The sequence below is a fragment of the Rosa chinensis genome, chromosome 2 (assembly GCF_002994745.2).
Source record: "Rosa chinensis cultivar Old Blush chromosome 2, RchiOBHm-V2, whole genome shotgun sequence".
Classification (NCBI taxonomy): domain Eukaryota; kingdom Viridiplantae; phylum Streptophyta; class Magnoliopsida; order Rosales; family Rosaceae; genus Rosa; species Rosa chinensis.
In genome coordinates, this window is record NC_037089.1 from 84,356,949 (window position 1) to 84,372,767 (window position 15,819).

At 39.6% G+C, this 15,819-nt stretch overlaps 2 protein-coding genes across 3 annotated transcripts; both read right to left on the reverse strand.

Annotated features, from left to right (window-relative positions):
* Positions 1–5,500: 5,500 nt before the first annotated feature.
* LOC112185258 (senescence-associated carboxylesterase 101-like) lies at positions 5,501–6,361 on the reverse strand. Its single transcript, XM_024323505.1, has one exon. It carries the CDS (start codon positions 6,359–6,361, stop codon positions 5,501–5,503), a length of 861 nt encoding a protein of 286 aa, XP_024179273.1.
* Positions 6,362–12,676: 6,315 nt separating this feature from the next.
* On the reverse strand, positions 12,677–15,703 carry LOC112186791 (senescence-associated carboxylesterase 101). Of its 2 annotated transcripts, none has more exons than XM_024325303.2 (4): positions 15,307–15,703; positions 14,776–15,100; positions 14,080–14,631; positions 12,677–13,882 (listed from the first exon to the last, which is right to left on the reverse strand). In XM_024325303.2, exons 1-4 carry the CDS (start codon positions 15,339–15,341, stop codon positions 13,019–13,021), a joined length of 1,776 nt encoding a protein of 591 aa, XP_024181071.1. In that variant the 5' UTR covers positions 15,342–15,703; the 3' UTR covers positions 12,677–13,018. The 2 variants fall into 2 exon arrangements, with proteins under 2 accessions (XP_024181071.1, XP_024181070.1); XM_024325302.2 differs by having other exon boundaries at positions 12,677–13,885.
* Positions 15,704–15,819: the final 116 nt, after the last annotated feature.

The window sequence follows — 15,819 nt, forward strand, 5'->3', positions numbered from 1 at the left end:
CCATTAGAGGATTTGAAACATACAGAATTTAGAACTTTTCTATAATGTCATACCTGTAGTAGAATTGTTATGAGGTGATGTCGGACAGATGGTTGGAAATGTTCTACTTGGAACAGGTGGAGCAGTTATGAGAGAGTTTTTCTAGTTCTCTAAGGATGCTATTTTATTTGAGTTTGATCAGAATTCCAATCAAGTATTGTTTTCGGTGGTGAGAATTATATTGGCATACGAAGTAGAATTATCATTTGTGGCGTAGAGGCCAGCGAGAATGACATGGATTCAACTAAATTTTTGACCTATGACTAAGAAGTGTAGCCTCAGCTAAGAAAAACTTTGGTGTGATGTATCTCCTCTTAGATTTGAATATTTGGGTTGGAATTGAGCGAATATTTATGGATTTTGCTTTGCATCAGGTTTCGGAAGATGTAGTACATAATGTGAGCAGTTTCGATTTTAGACATTGGTAATTGGTAGACTCCTTGGAATGCATGTGATTTAGAAGAATTTTATCCCCACATTATAGTTATAAGAAGTTTTCGAGGGACAATGCTAATTTGCCCGTTTGAGAACTATAGGTGTGGCCAGCGGGATAACTATTAAATGAGTTTTCTTGTGACTGGGAATGTCATTTCAAGGCGTGATCAATGTTCCAGTCAGTTGTCTGAGTAGCAAAGAGGAAGTGTAGTAGTTCCATAACCTACCTGCTTAAGAACTTATAGGTTTGTTCGGAGCTACCCTTTGTTATATTTGACAATTGTGGAACCTTTATGTGAATGATATTTGATCAATAATCTGTGCACAACAGGCAAAAGAGGAAGTGTTGTTTTGGGGTAGCTAAATTAATTGTGTTGGACTTGTTGGTTAACAGTGACTATTTTGTGGCATATTAGTAGCGGTTGGGTTACCCCCATGAACGCACGTACGAAGGGAAATGTATTAAGTATGGAAATGATATATTATCACAATATTATTGGAGAACGGGGTGGATCTTCACGGTGTGACGTATTTGAAGAGGTTACGAATGCTACTATTTCGATAGAATGGTTTGTGATGTCCATACCATGTGTTATCTGATCTATAAGCATGTTTTGATTTGCTTGGGTAGTTGGGATTATAGGAAAACTCTTTAGGGTTGTCAAAGTAGTTGACTTGTGATTGTAAGAGAAAAATTTGACCAAGGTTAAGTCGACAAGCTTCAAGGTTTTGGAAACATTGGATGAGATATTGTTTTGATTTGTCTTTTGGGGACTATGAAAAGAAGTTCATTCTGGTTGTGGGTTATATCGTTATTTCCACATCTTGGTTTTCTTGATGGGCGAGCCGATTATTCCTTGCGGTATTCAAGATTACAGTGACTGGTCATATTTCTGCTTGAGGACTGTTACTTTTTAAATGTCGATTCCCTTATTGTATTTGACCACCTCTTGAACTAGATCTAAAGTTAGTTTCTGCATGAGTTGAGCAGACTTGCATATCGATCGTGCAATATCATCCCCACCTTGTTATGATCTGAGTACTACATTCGTTGGGGATGTTGCATTGCAGATTAGTATATGTGTGCTACCTCTACTTTAACAGTATGAAATTTCGAGGACGAAATTATTATAAGGAGGGGAGATTGTAACATCCCGAACCTAAATTCACTGGTTTACTAGTCATTGGGACGGTAAACAACCTTTACTTTCATTTTTACTTTCGGTTTAGTACTTTTAGTGGCCCTAAAAGTTGAATTTTTTTTCGGGTCAAAATTTGAGAAAATGTTCTTCATGGAATTTGTAGAGGACGTTAAACCGAGCGCGTGCATATGTGGTACGTAAAAATCGGACTTCGTATGCGAGAGTTATGGCCAAAAATGTGAAGTTACTGTTCATGGTAATTTTTGATTAAAATAGAAATTTACCCCGGGTAGGTTTCCATTTCCGGAAACCCACCCCAGCTCTTTCTCTCTCCTCTCCCCCGACCTCTCTCTTCTCCGGTTCGACCATTTTCATTCTCCCTCCGATTTCGGGCGATTCCGGCCACCAACCGGCGTGCCACCGGTCACCAGAGGAGCGCCTCCTCCCTCCGAGCACCCTAGCAACCTTGGTTTTCCACGATTTGGCCGGAAAACCACGGATCGAAGCAAAATCCCCTCCGGCTACAGTTTGAAGCTTTTGCCGATTTCCGGCGATTCCGGCCACCTCCGGTCCCCATTTCGCCGTCGAAGGTTCGGTTTTCATCACTGATCATTTCCCCTATGGCCTTGTATCACGATTTGTTGTGTAGATGCCGAATCGACGAATTGAAATTCTAGGGTTCTTAAGGATTTCGATGGAATAAATTCTTGTTTATTTATTCAATTTTTGGCATTGGGAATGCCTCATTGACAATCTACTTATTTCTTTAGCGTGTGGGACACGCTGTTAATTTATACGACTTTATGAGTATTTCCGGGTACGGTTGGGAATTGTACCTGTGTTTTCTTTATTCGTGGGATATGGGGAAGCCTTAAGGATTTATGGGATTTTATTAGTTTTTACCCACCATACCTGGGTCGTTATATATATATTTATTGCTAGCTAGCCTATTATAACTCCTCCCTACTTACTATGTGTTTGTAGGCGAGTAAGAGCAGAGCATGGGATGCTCCAGAGTGTGGGACACTCCGACCCGAGCCTAAGAGGCTCCCTTATTTCGTATGGTGAAATTTCTTCCCCATATTTTATTGTTGCTTGACTATCGGGGCTAGTCCGATTTTCACTGTAGCCAGCGGGGCTGGTCTTATTTTCTTAAGAAATGAGATTTCGGTTTTACGATATAGTTTTCGAATGTGGTGACTAGCGAGGCTAGTCAATTTATCGTTTTGGAATTCTTGGATTTAAAGCTAAATGTATTTTTCTAATTGTTGCATGCATCGGTTATTAAAGAGAATAAATGTGGGAAAGTATGAAATCCTTTTTCCTTTGAGTTGTTTATTTTGTCCACTCACGCTAACGTTTTTCGTCTACTTTCCCCTGGACCTTTCAGTTTCTAATGCCCAGTTTGCAGGCGAATTAGTGGAGGTCGGGCGTACATGACATTTGAGGCATAGTTGTCACTACTTCCGCAGTGTAGGATCACTTGATCCTTTACTCCTCTGTTATATCCCTGTGTATAGTAGTACTGCTCTGCTTAACCTTTGGGATTAGTATTTTTGAGTTTTGTGTGTTTTACAGGTTTTCGGGTAGTCCATTTTAGAGATGACTCTGCCGAATTTTTGGTAGAGTTATCCCTAAGGTGGGCCCCACAGGGCCACTTCGGGTTTCAGGGTGAAATTCGGGGCTGGTCCTGTCAATATAGGATCAAGAACTAACGTCCAAAACACCATGGTTGGTGACATTGCCGCCACCACCACCAAGGGTGGCCGGCCTCACTCTATCCCCCTCCATCAAAACGACAATAATGTTTTGATGGGTTTTGCTAATACAGGGTACCTCTCTGACCCTCACAAAGGTAGCTCCCAAACGGGTTATGTCTTTACCATGGGAAGCACTGCGATATCTTGGAGGTCTATGAAACAGACCCTTGTTGCTACTTCTTCGAATCATGCTGAGATTATTGCTCTACATGAAGCCATTCGTGAATGTATATGTCTAAGGTCTGTAATTAGACATATTCAAGGAAGTTGTGGTTTGAAGTCTACCACAGATGAACCTACATGCATTTATGAGGATAATGCAGCTTGTATTGAACAAATGAAGTTAGGTTTCATCAAGGGCGACAACACCAAGCATATATCGCCTAAGTTCTTCAATAATCAACAACAACAATCACTTCTAAAGATTGAAGTGAATCAAATCCGATCAGAGGATAATGTAGCGGACTTATTCACTAAGTCGTTACCTAAATCCACCTTTGAGAAACATGTAAAGAGCATCGGATTGAGAAAGTTATCCGAATTCCCACGATTGTAGCAATCAGGGGGATATATCGACATCAGGGGGTAGTTATGATGTCTACATGTTCGATCTTGAAGAGTGAAGGACGTGTTGTGCTCTTTTGCCCTTCGACCAGGGTTATTTTATCCCACAGGATTTTTGTTACCTGGCAAGGTTTTTAACGAGGCAACGGATGAAGCGTCACCACCAAGTTTGAGCGGCACAAGGGGGAATGTTGAAGGAAAATAAACTTAGTGTGCCTTATCAAACTAGGAGTAGTAATAGGAGAGAAGGTTCTAAAATTCCTAATCCTATACGGATTAGTATTCCTTGTAACATTAGAATATGTACTTTGTAATCCCTATATATAGGGCTCATATTCTCAATAATAATACACAATTCTTTCATCAATTCTCTTTCGAATCTATTTTACTTCTACATTGAGTGTGTATAGAAATGTTGTGTCTGGCCCACAGATTTATAACTAAGAAATTAGTATCTTTATCTGTTTAATCATTACTTTATTCGGGAAATTCTGCTACATTAAGATACAAAAATGCAAATGACATTTCATGTACAAGGAACTGAAGACCAATGAGACAGCATAATTTTATTTGAAGAATATAGTAACCCTACCAGGAAGAAGAAATGCATAGTCATAACGTTTGAAAACAATATAACGAGAAAATGGCATCCCAAACGTGGAAGTCGGTTCAGCTTTGTTATTGCACTGAATATAAGTACAAGCTATAACCATTTGATAACTTGCTCACATTTTCTTATGTCTCAATGCTATAACAAGTCGTAAATACCTATTACACACAAAATTGTGATTGTACTTACATGACAAGCATAAATGGAATGAATAGGTTGAAGATGAGTAACGCTGCCATAAGAAAATGCTGCAATGAGAGAAAACAATATCATCTAAGTAGCACAACTCTGCAAATAATTTGATTCAACAAAAATTCAACCTTCACTTACGCTGAAGACAGTAATGAACCGATAAACTGATGAGATTTCGAAACTTGCGATACTTGTAAAATTTCTCATTCCGAAGAAGGCAACATTAAACAAGACCATCTAAAGACACAAACTCCATTAAAACAAAAAAATTGGAAGACTTGACCTCACCTAAAGTTGTTTTCTAATATAATTAAAATAAATGTCGTAAGAAACATCCCCGACAAACAATTTGTTTGACAAAAGTTGTTTTCCAGTATAATGAGAAATAAAAACATAGACCATCTTCGGTAAATGCAAGGCTGCCTCCCAAAGGTCTCCAGCGTGTGGACATTCATAATGCTGGTGGTGACTTGCAGATTAATCAAGGTGTTGTTGATAGTGCCGGTTATAATAATACTTCCCGAGAGCTTCCCATAACACACAAAGCAATACACAGCAAGAAACCAATCTTTTCCCACAAGCTAGGGTGAGGAAATCAGGAATTGACTGGGTCTTTTACAACAAATTTATTGAACCACCAATTCCAAAGATTGGAAACTGAACACAGAGAGCAATACAACAACAGAAGGAAAAACACACCAAAGTACACACAATTTTCAATGACATAAACCTTATTTGTTGGATACCTGGATCACAAACTAGGTAAACTTCCCTTCCTCGTACTCTTTGGGACCACCATTTTTCATGAAGTGCGAGAGCGATGAGGAGCTTTCAACAATTCCTTTATACTCATTCCACCATTTCATAAAACTGCTCTTCTTCAAGAAAATCTCAGGTGACACTGCATAATTCTTTAGAGCAGTCCACACATAGTCCTCAAACTCTTTCAACTTCCCTTTGTCATCAGTAGTTAGTCCTCCATTCTTCAACAAGATGAGAGCTTCCTCAACACGTGCCCAAAAGCAAGAATCATCATTCAAATTAGAACCCACGTTCTTTCTTTTGGATTTGCTTGGGCCAGATTCTGGTGTTTCTTCTTGTTTCTGTGTTTCCTGCCTCTTCTTCTTTTCTTGCTCCTGCTTCTCCTGATGCAATTTCGCCAACAGAGTAAAATGTTTAGGCCTTTTCCCATCCTCGGTATGGTAATTTTCCCCACCATCCTTATAGCAGTCTGCAATGTGAAGTGGTTCAACCATCCTCCAGTAGGTTGTGCCTGCATAAAGCCAACGAAGCCGCAAGTAAGCTCTGTCTAACTGAGGCTTGTTCTCTATTTCTGTGACAGAGTCCTCCCAGTAATTCATGAGTTTCTTCTTATACTCGTTAACCTTAACGTCAGCTGGCTTCTCCTTATTTCTGTACATGTCATAGTATCCATAACCTTTATCTTTGGAATCCTTCTTGTACCACTCCAAGTAGGCCATGTGAATTTTAACATCATTTAATTTGTTGTCAGAATCCGAATTCTTCTTCTTCTGAATTAATAACTTTGTTTCATGTCTTTTCATCTTCCCAACCAGATTGTCGATATCCATACAGGACTGCTGTTGCAATGATAACATTTTAGTCAGAAATTGAAGAGTGTTGTAAAATAGAAAAATTTTTGAGAGAGAGAGAGAGTTTGGACACAGAGAATTAGATTGTATGTATTCATCTCACCATGAGGGGGTTTATGTAGGAGTACATGATGTATACAAATAGGCAACATTTAATAGTAACGTCAATTACTCCTATTCACAATTCTATCAATCACTTATCTATAGTGAAAAACATATACGACTCTCCATCTATTTACATGATATTAGCCATAATTATTTACAACACTCCCCCTTGGATATTTCATGTCAATAGTGTTGCCTAGGCTGAGCGCTTCTAAGTTGCCTCATCAAAAACCTTGCCAAGTAACAAAAACCCTGTGGGAGAAAAACAACATTGGTCGAAGGACAAAAAGAGCACAACGCGTGAGAATGTGGAGTAGTTGTATCACAATAAAGATAGGTGAAGTCTTCTTATCAGCATCATAAGTAGATAGTATGTCTACGAGAGGGATGCATTAGAGTTGCTACACCAAAACCTTGCCCGGTAAACCCAGTGGGAGAAACCCTTGGTCGAAGGGAAAAGATGAGCAAATGCATATATGTCAAATCAAAACATCTTCAGGATATACTATAATTGGGGTGACCATGCTAAAGATGTGCCTCGTTAAAACATTTCCAGGTAACAAAACCCAGTGGGATAAAATAACCCTGAATGAAGGACAAAAAGAGTACACGTGGTCAAGTGGGTATGCTTTAGGATACTCCCCCTGATTTCGACTCCCCTTTTAAATTACAAGTTAGGTAATTCAAATAGTTTACGTAGACCAATATCTTGAACATGCTTCTGGAATGTATACTTTGGTAGTGACTTGGTGAAGAGGTCTGCATGATTGTCTTCAGATCAAATCTGCTTAACTTCAATCTTCTGATGCTCTTGTTGTTGCTAAGTGAAGGAGAACTTCGGTACAATATGTTTGGTGTTGTCTCCTTTGATGAAACTTGTCTTTATCTGCTCTATTTAAGCAGCATTATCCTCGTAGATAATGGTTGGTTCATCAGTGGTGGAATGCAGTCCACATGTGCTTCGAACATGCTTTGTAACAGCTCTTAGCCCTGTACATTCACATATTGCTTCTTGAAGAGCTAGTAGTATCTTAGCATGATTCGAAGAGGTAGCAACAAGTGTCTATTTCATAGACCTCTAAGAAATTGCAGTATTCCCAATGGTAAAGGCATAACCAGTTTGGGAACGTGCCTTGTGCGGGTCTGATAGATAGTCTATATCAGCATATCCAACAAGGCGAGCATCATTCTAAGGATCAAGGGGGTTTGATCCATTCCTTGATGCATAGGGATAGAATAAGCCTATATCCGCCGTACCTCTAAGGTAGCGAAAAATGTCTTTTATGCCATTCAGTTGGCGGCGTGTTGGCGCAGAGCTATATCTAGCTAACAAGTTCACATTGAATTAGATGTCCTGTCTAGGGCATTGAGCCAAGTACAATAATGCGCATATTGCACTTAGATATGAGACTTCTGGCACCAATATCTCTTCGTTATCATTTGCAGAACAATACGGTTCTCTTTAGACTTCAGACAACCATGGGTGTGCTTGCTTTTATCCTCATTAAAGCGTCTTAACATCTTCTGGATTGTAATTTGGTTGATGGACCAAATTTTTCATCTGCACTGTGCTCGAGCTCCAGGTCGAGACAATAATCTGTTCTCCCAAGGCCTTTCATCTCAAATTCCGACTTCAAGTGCTTTGCGGTTTCCTTGATCTCTTCAGGAATATCAATCAAATTCATGTCTTTAACATAGACCGCTATAATTCCAAACCCGGAACTTGTTTCCTTAATAAACACGCATGGGCATAGTTTATTATTCACATATCCCATCCCGATCAAATATTCACTTAGACGGTTATACCACCTCCGTCTAGATTATTTCAATCCATAAAGTGAACGCCTCAAAACTAATGGAGAGCGTGTTCCGTGATCTAGAACTATTTGCATTGGGTATCATAAGTCCTTCAGGAACTTTCATGTATATCTCTATATTGTGATCCCCATAGAGATAAGCTATGACCACATTTATATGCTGCATATTCAGTTTTTCAGAAACTACCAAACTGATAAGTTAGCGGAACGTTATGACGTCCATTACGAGAGAATACGCCTCCTCGTAATCAATCACAGGGCGTTGAGAAAATTCTTGCACCACTAGACGAGCCTTGTGTATCACAATCTCGTTTTTCTCATTACGCTTCCTTACAAATACCGATTTAAATTCTACGGGTTTAACATGGGGAGGTGTAGGAACAACAGGTCCAAACACCTTTCTCTTTGTCAAAAAATCTATTTTGACCTGGATTGCTTATTTCCTTGTTAGCCAGTTGTCTTTTCATTGATATTGATCAACAAAGCAAGCTTCGAGGTCATCGCATATTATAGATTCTGTGGCCACCGCAAATACTAATATACCATCGATGATGATCTCATTCCAATTCCAAATCTCACTAAATTTACCTAGGTTTCTCTATTCTCAGGAGTGGGTTCAAATGTTGGAGCGTCCCCCAACATAGTCTCTTCTAGGACATACCCACAATCCGGATTTATCTCGTGAGATGAATCGGTTTGAGATTGCGATGTCAAGAGGATTCGTTTGTGCCAAGTTTACCCTCTTCTAGGGATAAGAATCCTTCGAACCTAGTAGTCTACCTCACTTCAGGGCAGGGACATATGACTGGTTAGCCGCCATGGTAGTACCTCGTCCATCTGGGACGACACATCCTACAGGGACTTCTATCCTTCCAGGCACATTTGCAGCAGGTATATATGATCTTGGCACTTTAGCTAGATCAGAGAAAGCGTCTGGCATATTTTGGGCTACACTCTGTAGATCTAGAATTCTCCTCACTTCATTATCACATTGTGCGGTTTGGGGATCAAGATGAGACATAGTGGGGACATTCCACGTCAATTCACTTCGTTCATTAGGAACAGTAACGTTCTTATCTCCCCGTAACGGCGGGAAGATTGTCTCATCAAAGTGACAATCCGCAAATCTAGCGGTAAAGAGAACGCCTGTCAAGGGCTCGAAAGAGCACAAAATGGATGGGATTCATAATCAACATGTATGCCCATCCTTTGTTGAGGACCCAATTTTGTACGTTGTGACGGCACAATTGGCACAAGGACTGCATACCCAAATGGGCATAAGTGCGAAACATTAGGTTCGTACCGAGTCACCAGCTGTAACGCGGAGTAAGGTTGGTAGCAGTGGGCCTCAACGGGACCAACATAGCTGCATGCAATGCATAGCTCCATGCAGAAATTAGAAGTTTGGTGCTCATTACCAAGATTCTATCTGCGAGACCATCTTGGGTGTGAACATAGGGAACTAAATGTTCAGCATCAATCCCAAAGGATATGCAATAATCATCGAAAGACTTCAATGTAAACTCTCCGGTATTATCAAGTCTTATGAACTTTATGGGATAATCTGAGTGGTGAGCCCTCAATTTCATGATCTGGGCGAGAGTTTAGCAAAAACAGTATTTTCTTATGGACAGTAGTGTAACATGTGATCACTTTGTCGATACATCAACCAAAACCATTAATATTTAACTGGTCCACATGGTGGTTGGATATGTCCACAAATTTCTCTTGCATTCTGTGCAGAAAAATGGTGGTGTATGTACTAGTCTTTGCATATGATGGTCTAGTATTAAATATTCTTAACGAGTATGGCATAGTGTGTCATTATATACAAGATCCTTATTCAGAAGGGGATGCACCTGTGATGAATTGAGGATACGGTGCATCATACTTTGACCTGGGTGTCCCAAACAGTCATGCCATATCAAGTAGTTGCTTGAATTGGTTAGCTTCTAGCTAACAGATTTCAATTTCTCCAATGTACGCTTCTGGCTGCACACTCGGAGGTTATGCAAAGATATTCCACTCATTTTTCTCAATGGTTTCAACGTGATAACTGTTGGTTCGAATATCCTTAATACTCAATAACATTCTTCTGGAACGTGGAGAATATAAGGCCTCATTAATAGTAAGTTCAGTACCATTGGACAACATAAAGTAGGCTTTGCCATATCCCTCTATCAGGTTGGATTGCCTTGATACGGTTGTCACAGAGGTATGAATAGACAATAAGTTTAAAAAACATCTCCGATCTGGGAGTGTGGTGTGTGTAATAGCACTTTTAACCAGACAACAAACTTCCGCACAGAATATGTCTATTCATTTATTTAATTCAATGGATCACATGTATAAATAAGTTTATTGAATTAAATACATTCGAACATAACCACATTTCCATAATCCAAAATAATTGAAAACATAAATCACCAAAATCCGAAGATGTTTCTTTCATTAAGATGAAATAGATATGGCACAAGGGGCCAATTATAACCATGTCGTCGAGTTCTAACCCTCGGTATGTTCATTTACTTCCCAAAAATCCATGATCTCTAGTGTGGAATAGATAGAAAATGATCCTTCAAAAAAGTTGGTATTCCGAGTTCCGCGACCAGCGTAATACTCATCTACTGCTTCGGCTATTGCACAACAAGTGCGGGACTAGCAGTCAATTCCTCCACATCGATAACAAAGATCATGTTGATTCTGGTGGAGACAGGCCGGACCAGTGTTCCTTTCAACTTGAGCTTGCTGAGTTATGACATCATGGTTCCTACCACGTGGAGCCTAATTACGTGGCCTCTTGGTCTTTGGCCAAGTGGCAGACAGTCATATGGGTTAATTTCGTTCTGCCAATCATGTCTTGCTTCAAGCAAGAAATTGTCATCTGATGGTGAAAGTGCTCTTCCAGAGCGACCCAATGAGTTTGTATATTCTCTTCATCGGATACTCAACTTGGAGTGTTTACTCCATACGTTTCCTTTTTGAAAATTATGGCACTCATATTAAAAGCCTCAATGACGATATTTCTAGGGATTTTTTTCCCACTTACCCCATTAAATTTTTTTAATTCTCCCCTTATCCAAAACACTCTAAGGAAGTCTTTCTTAATACCCCATTAAGTTTTTTTTTAGACCATTTTACCCTCACTCCTTTGTTACTTAGAGAGAGAAAAAAAAAATGGAAGAGAGAGAAACTATAGGAGACTTCGCCAGAGCCAGTCACTGGTCGCCGGATTCCTGTAAACTTTAGCCTGATTCAAGTCGCCGGTCGACGAAATCCCATCACCAGCTGCCGCCCACCGGACTTTTCTGAAAACCTCGTCAGAGGTTCCAAAAGAAATTGTCGGAGATCTCCTAGGTCGCTAGAAAGTTTATTCCCTCAATAGACATGTATTGCCCCCCAATAGACCTCTATTGGGCGGGCAATAGACCTCTATTTTATGAAACCTCGCCGAAAATCTCCAAAGAGGTTGTTGGAGATCTCATATTGAGTCTGGGAGGTTTATTGTCCCCGCCAATAAACCTGTATTGCCCTTCAATAGACGTTTATTACCCCCCAATAGAACTTTCGGTCGACGGAATATAAACTAATTTCAGTAAAATTAGACAAATAAAACTTTGATTAAGGAAAAAAATGAGAAAATTACTTCAATTTAAAAAATTTATTATCTCCAATAGACGTCTATTGCCCTCCCATAGCCCTGTATTGCCCCCAATAAAATCTTTTTTTTTTCTTTTTCTTTTTTCTTTCTAGGCTTCTGCCCCCATTTTGCCAAAAAAAAAAGAAGCAAAATTGATCTGGGAATGTCTTGGCGCTGTAGAAATTTGAGCAGGACGTGATCGGTGTTATCACATACATGATAATGAAAGATCCAACAACAATGTTTAACCGAGCCACATTACAACAAAAGCTAGCTAATCTAAAGGCAAGAATTGCAGGGAAAAAGAGTTAGTCAATTGATAGAGAATATTGAAAAAGAGGACATGGGGATAAAAAGAGAAAAAAACACAATTTGGGGTCCAGTTGGGTATTGTTCCAGCTCCACTTGATTGCAATCAAGAGTTTCTAGCTTGACTTTTGAAGAGAGACACAGAGACTGGGAGTCATAGGCAGAGAGAGAGAATCATGAGAGAGAGAGAGAGTCACAGAGTGATTCTTCACCTTCGAGTTTGAGAATTGTTGGAGACCACCAAGGAGGCTTTCCAGCTGCTTGAGCTTCCTCTTGAGAGTCCTCAGACGAAACACCCAGAATCAAGTATCTGCGAAGGTTTTGTTCTGCTGCTCCTTTTCATATAATTATAATAAATGTCGTAAGAAACCTCCCCGACAAACAATTTGTTTGACAAAAGTTGTTTTCCAGTATAATCAGAAATAAAAACTTAATTAGACGATCTTGGGTAAATGCAAGACTGCCTCCGAAAGGTCTCCAGCATGTGGACATTCATAATGGTGGTGGTGACTTGCAGATTAATCAAGGTGTAGTTGATGGTGCTGTTTATAATAATACTGCTCGGGAGCTACCCATACCACACAAACCAATACACAGCAAGAAACCAATCTTTTCCCACAAGCTAGGGTCAGGACTTGACAGGGTCTATTACAACAAATTTATTGAACCACCAATTCCAAAGACTGGAAACTGAACACAGAGAGCAATACAAAAACAGAAGGAAAAACGCACCAAATTACACACAATTTTCAAAGGCATAAACCTTATTTGTTGGATACTTTAGATCACAAACTAGGTAAACTTCCCTTCCTCGTACTCTTTGGGACCACCATTTTTCATGAAGTGCGAGAGCGATGAGGAGCTTTCAACAATTTCTTTATACTCATTCCACCATTTCATAAAACTGCTCTTCTTCAAGAAAATCTCAGGTGACACTGCATAATTCTTGAGAGCAATCCACACATAGTCCTCAAACTCTTTCAACTTCCCTTTGTCATCAGTAGTTAGTCCTCCCTTCTTCAACAAGATGAGAGCTTCCTCAACACGTGCCCAAAAACAAGAATCATCATTCAAACTAGAACCCACGTTCTTTCTTTTGGATTTGCTTGGGCCAGATTCTGGTTTTTCTTCTTGTTTCTGTGTTTCCTGCTTCTTCTTCTTTTCTTGCTCCTTCTTCTTCTCTTCTTGCTCCTGCTTCTCCTGATGCAATTTCTCCAACAGAGTAAAATGTTTAGGCCTTTTCCCATCCTCGGTTTGGTAATTTTCCCCACCATCCTTATAATAGTCTGCAATGTGAAGTGGTTCAACCATCCTCCTGTAGGTTGTGCCTCCATAAAGCCAACGAAGCCGCAAGTAAGCTTCTTCTTCTAACTGAGGCCTGTTCTCTATTTCTGTGACAGAGTCCTCCCAGTAATTCATGAGTTTCTTCTTATACTCGTTAACCTTAACGTCAGCTGGCTTCTCCTTCTTTCTGTACATGTCATAGTATCCATAACCTTTATCTTTGGACTCCTTCTTGTACCACTCCAAGTAGGCCATGTGAATTTTAACATCATTAAACTTGTTGTCAGAATCCGAATTCTTCAACTTCTGAATTAATAACTTTGTTTCATGTCTTTTCATCTTCCCAACCAGATTGTCGATATCCATACAGGACTGCTGTTGCAATGATAACATTTTAGTCAGAAGTTGAAGAGCAAGTATAGAAATAGATATCATACTCTTATCATAGTTTAGTTTGATCTTTTCTTTTTTAACACTCCAAACCAAATATAGAAGTACACAAGCTGATATTTTCTGTAAATTTCTGTGAAATCATTTGTTATCATCAATTTGTACTGAAACTTGGCTACCGGTGAGACTGCTCCAATTGCTAGGAGTTGTGTGATCATGCTAGCTTCAAGTGGACCTCTTTCCGTCCCAATGGACTTGAAAACATTACATAATGCCTTGCGCTTGAGATCCTCCAAAATTTGTCCATAGGGGAACCCCAAATTAGGATCTTGAGTTTGAGCTCTGTGAGAATTGGTTGTCGCAAATTGTTCCAAAACGAAATCCAGGTCCTCAGAGCAAGCACAACCCGAAGCCGAGCATAATAAGAATGTCCCAAATGGCTTATAAGCACCAGTTGTATTTTGGGACATGAAGATTTTAGGAGTATGATCTTGGTTGGAGACTATATGCAAGAAGCAATATTTCCAAGTTGAGAATTCTAACACACATTTTTGAAGGTGTTCATCGCCAACAAGGGGAGAACCGAAAGTAATGCAAAAGGGGCGTTTGGCTTTCAACAAGTTGAGGCCTTCTAGCAACCATAAGGTGAAGAGTGTAGCTATAATACCTCCCACAGATTGTCCAGTGATGATTATTAATGGTGGGGTTTTGCCCGTGCTATTCTCTACCAGCTGAAACATTGTAAAGGGTTACTTCCACGTCAAAATGATAATGAAGCAGAACAAGAGGCAAGCAAGTTATGTCGAATCTTTAATTTTTACAAATACTAGTGAAACTAAGATGACTACTTTAGTTGTTAGCTTCCTACAACCAACCTTATTTTTCAGAACGAGGAGGTCACTATAATGTGACTGAAATAGTTTGATTGCTGCTTCATTGATGCAGAAAACTGGATTGCTTTTGTTGCACAAAAATTCAAAGTGAGCAAAATCTTTTGATGAAACCAAGCCTTCTTGTCCCTGAAGAGAGCCAGGTGGAGTGCCAAAAGCTATGATGATTGGATTTTCTGGTTGGATTTCATTGTACAAGGATGGCTCTGCATTTGGATTAATCTGTCTTTGTTGCTCAATAGCACACCATGCCTGGTGTACTGGATCAGAGTTCACCACAAGATTCCCCGATTCTAAGCCGCTGCTAAACCTACCATCATCAATAACATAAGTCAAACATAGAATCAATATGGGAAGTGAAAACAAAAGAACAGAACCCAGCAAAGCACCGGTGGACACTACTTGAAAATGACACGAAAATCGAAGCACAATGGACTCAGATTTGGTGAACAATCACAAAAACCAGCTTGAAAAAAAAAAAAAAAAAAAAAATAGCATCAATGGACAATCACGTACCGGTTTTTTATGGGCATCTTAAAGCTTTCTGGCATATGCTTAAGAGTGACAGCAGAATGGTCATATGTATAGTTATATAGTTAAATCATTTGCCTAAATCAGCGACCCCCATGACACCTAATGAAATGTACGAAGCATAGGAAGTCTTCGTCTTCGTCGAGCAAGTCAACAGCAACTAGTCTATATTGTTAGCTTGATACAAGATGCTTTCCCTGTCAGTGTCGCTTTTCCTGTCCGTCTCTCTTTCTCTAATAAGATAAGTTCATACTCCATATGCAAATCACCATTACCTTACATAGAAATTATTCTATGGTCTCAGATTATCACATTTGTTATTTTCGCTGGAACGACTTTTGTCACAAAACAACATTTTTTACTCAAATTCCGAAGACTTCTTATATAAGCACTTTCTGATGAAGCACCTGGCAAGTACTTCTTCAAAAACCAATTTGATTGTCTTAAAACATTTAAAAATTCCAGGTGGTTTTGGTTCTTAAACTACATTTTCCTGAC

Excerpts from the sequence above, each read along its gene's own strand:
- LOC112185258 (XM_024323505.1), bottom strand. The coding sequence starts at position 6,361 with ATGTTATCATTGCAACAGCAGTCCTGTATGGATATCGACAATCTGGTT.
- LOC112186791 (XM_024325302.2), bottom strand. The coding sequence starts at position 15,341 with ATGCCAGAAAGCTTTAAGATGCCCATAAAAAACCG. Across the intron at positions 14,632-14,775 it reads TCCTCGTTCTGAAAAATAAG|CTGGTAGAGAATAGCACGGG; the intron begins GTTGGTTGTAGG and ends ACAATGTTTCAG. Across the intron at positions 13,886-14,079 it reads CAATTGGAGCAGTCTCACCG|CAGTCCTGTATGGATATCGA; the intron begins GTAGCCAAGTTT and ends TCATTGCAACAG.